The 2,602-nt window shown below is 52.2% G+C and overlaps 1 protein-coding gene across 1 annotated transcript; it reads right to left on the bottom strand.

Annotated features, from left to right (window-relative positions):
- Positions 1–260: 260 nt before the first annotated feature.
- On the bottom strand, positions 261–1,808 carry LOC104506206 (forkhead box protein I3-like; the record flags this gene model as incomplete). The annotated part of the gene is made up of 2 exons (XM_010147084.1): positions 261–585; positions 1,023–1,808. A coding segment is annotated over one exon (590 nt), but the record flags the coding sequence as incomplete, so codon positions are not given.
- Between the last annotated feature and the right edge of the window lie 794 nt (positions 1,809–2,602).

Below are 2,602 nucleotides of genomic sequence, written 5' to 3'. Positions count from 1 at the left end.
TAACTCAGACCATTGACAGAACCAAACAAAAAGCCCAGAGTTCCCACCCTGCACAGCAAGACTGCGAGGTTGCAAATCACCTCAGATGCATCTCCTCTGGGCCCAGAGCAGTTTTTTCTGTCTTACTGCACAAATGAAATTGTTCATAAATCTCTGCACCTTTTATCCCAAACCACGTGAAAGTAAAACCTGTCTCCCACAGAGTTTTAAAATACCTCAAACGTACTGAGGAACAACCAGGCAAAAAAATCTAACAATCGTTAACATTTTATTCCCAACAGCTGTTCAGCCTGAAAAGTTTCATTAATACACTAACGAACAAAAACAAAACCAACCAAAAATTCAAAACAAATAAAACAACAAAAAAGAAAGGGAAACAAAGTAAAATAAACTTTAACAAAGTGTAAAACACATTATAAATAAGTACAGCTCCAGAGCATAATTTACAAATATAAAACCACATAGAAACATATGTACAGAAGAGTTACATTACGTACAAATATGTATAAAAATACCCCAGTGTTTATTCTCGTGCTAAAGCTGCATGGCTAGAGTTATCTTTGGTACTAAGCTCAGGGAGAAAGACTGTTTTACAAAACACAGCCCCGGCTGTACAATACGCCATACACAGGAAGACCAGCGCAAACCTCCCTGGGTTTCGAGGAGGTTTTGGGTGGGTGTTTATCTGGAGTATCCCCCCCATGCATTGCATATTGCAGGATCAGGGCAGAAAGCAAGGGCTTACAGAGGCAATTGCTGGCAGAAGAGGTTTTTTTAATACATTGTACAAGGCACTTCATAAGAAATCTCTTCATTTTTTTTCTCCTGTTCTCTTCTAAGACTCACTGGATGTCTACACTTGGCTCTTGCTGCTATCACTTTATGGTTATAGTTTTTAAACTTCTTATTCTACATTCAGGGTTAGAAACCTCTGAAGACATTAATTCAGTTCGCTTTCATCTGCGGCATTTAGATGGCAAGACATCTAAACCATCTAACATTTTCCAGGATGGGGAAAATACTTTTCATCTGCCTTCTGCTGGTGTTTAAGGGGTGTTCTTATTTTGAAAGGTGAGAAGATCTGTCTTGCTGGAAGAACTCCTGGGAAGCGTCCACACTGAAATGCTGTTTGCAAAAGCATATGGTCCTCTGTGCTACCAAATACACCTGCAACTCCCATTCCCTTTGCAGCGCTCGCTGCCTGGCTGCCGCAGCATCCTACACCTCCGTTCCATCCCGCGTGTAGATGAGGCTGTTAACCGTGAAGTTGTAGTAGTGGTTGTACTGGGCTCCCTGGCTGCTGCTGCTGGGATGGAAGGAGCTGTAGTAGGCAGGTGAAGGTCCCGCAACCCGCTGCAGCTGGTCTGGCGAAGGCATCTCCTGAGAAGAGCTGCTGGAAGGGGTGAAAGTGCCACTGCTCAGCTGTCCAGCAGAGAAGTTCCTGTGATGCAGGTCACTGCCGAGACCCCCTGTCAGCCGGCTGCCTCCCCCACTCAGGGAGCTCATGCCGCTGAAAAAGGTGCTGAGGCAGCTAGGGGTGGATGAAATGATACTGGAGGGAGAAGAGCTTTTCGGATGGTCCCTGGCAGAAGGCGAGGGGTCCAGCTCTGGGGGTGGGCTGTTTCCACATGGTTTGCCTGTGGCTGGGATGGGTCGCTCTTCCTCGGCCTTCAGGCCCCCCAGAGAGGAGGCCGCAGATGCAGTCGCGGGGGCGTTGGGCTCAGAGCGCCGCTTGCGTTTGCGCCGGAAGTTCCCATTGTCAAACATCTTCTCACAGTTGGGATCCAAGGTCCAGTAGTTTCCCTTCCCTGGTGGAAAACAGGAGAAACAAGAGAGAAAGTCAAATTCTGTGACACCGAGCCCCATCGCAGATAGATAAGCAATATCCATGCCTTGTCGGATCAGCACAGCACCCGCACCTCTCCTTCACCTGCTCCTCCTCTGTCTGTTGTCTGGTACGAGGATGCAGAGCCCGGCTCCAGAACATCATCACCCCCACCCCTCCTGATGCCCAAGTGAACCGTAAGGCCAACAGAGGAGTAGAACCGCTGTGCCACAGAGCGTAAACCTCCCCAGGGGACCTGCACCTCAACCTGAGACCTGGCCAAAGGGAACATGGAGCTGGGTTCCCCCTGCCCCGGCTGCCTCACAGCAAGTGAGGGGTCTGGGATGGCGTTGGCTGTCCCCACACGCCTCTTGCTGATGCCTGGGCCTGATGGGAGCAGTGACCTTCGTCCCCTCCCTGCCGTCCGGCCCTCACTGTCCCGTCGCACTTCTGCCTTCCGCCCACCGCCAGGCACCAGCCGTGCCCTGGGGCCAGGCTGGCGAGCGGCGGGCAGGGAGGGCAGCCGTGAATCACGGCCGAAGGAGCTGGGCCTTGCACAACCGGCACTCCTGGCCTCAGCCCACCCGGCCTGCCTGGGGAGGGGATGTGGGCTGGGCCCAACCGCCCTTCGCCCACACCTCCCGCAGGGGCTAGTGCTGGGCCCGAAGGTGGGCCAAGAGGCACGGTCTCCACAAAGCACCCGGCCCGAGGGGACAAGGGAGCTCAGTCTCCTCATGGCACCGGCCCTGAAGGGACAAGGGAGCCTGGTCTCCTCAC

Source organism: Eurypyga helias, unplaced genomic scaffold, assembly GCF_000690775.1.
Source record: "Eurypyga helias isolate BGI_N326 unplaced genomic scaffold, ASM69077v1 scaffold4902, whole genome shotgun sequence".
NCBI classification, from domain to species: domain Eukaryota; kingdom Metazoa; phylum Chordata; class Aves; order Eurypygiformes; family Eurypygidae; genus Eurypyga; species Eurypyga helias.
This window is presented reverse-complemented; position numbering and strand designations above follow the sequence as displayed.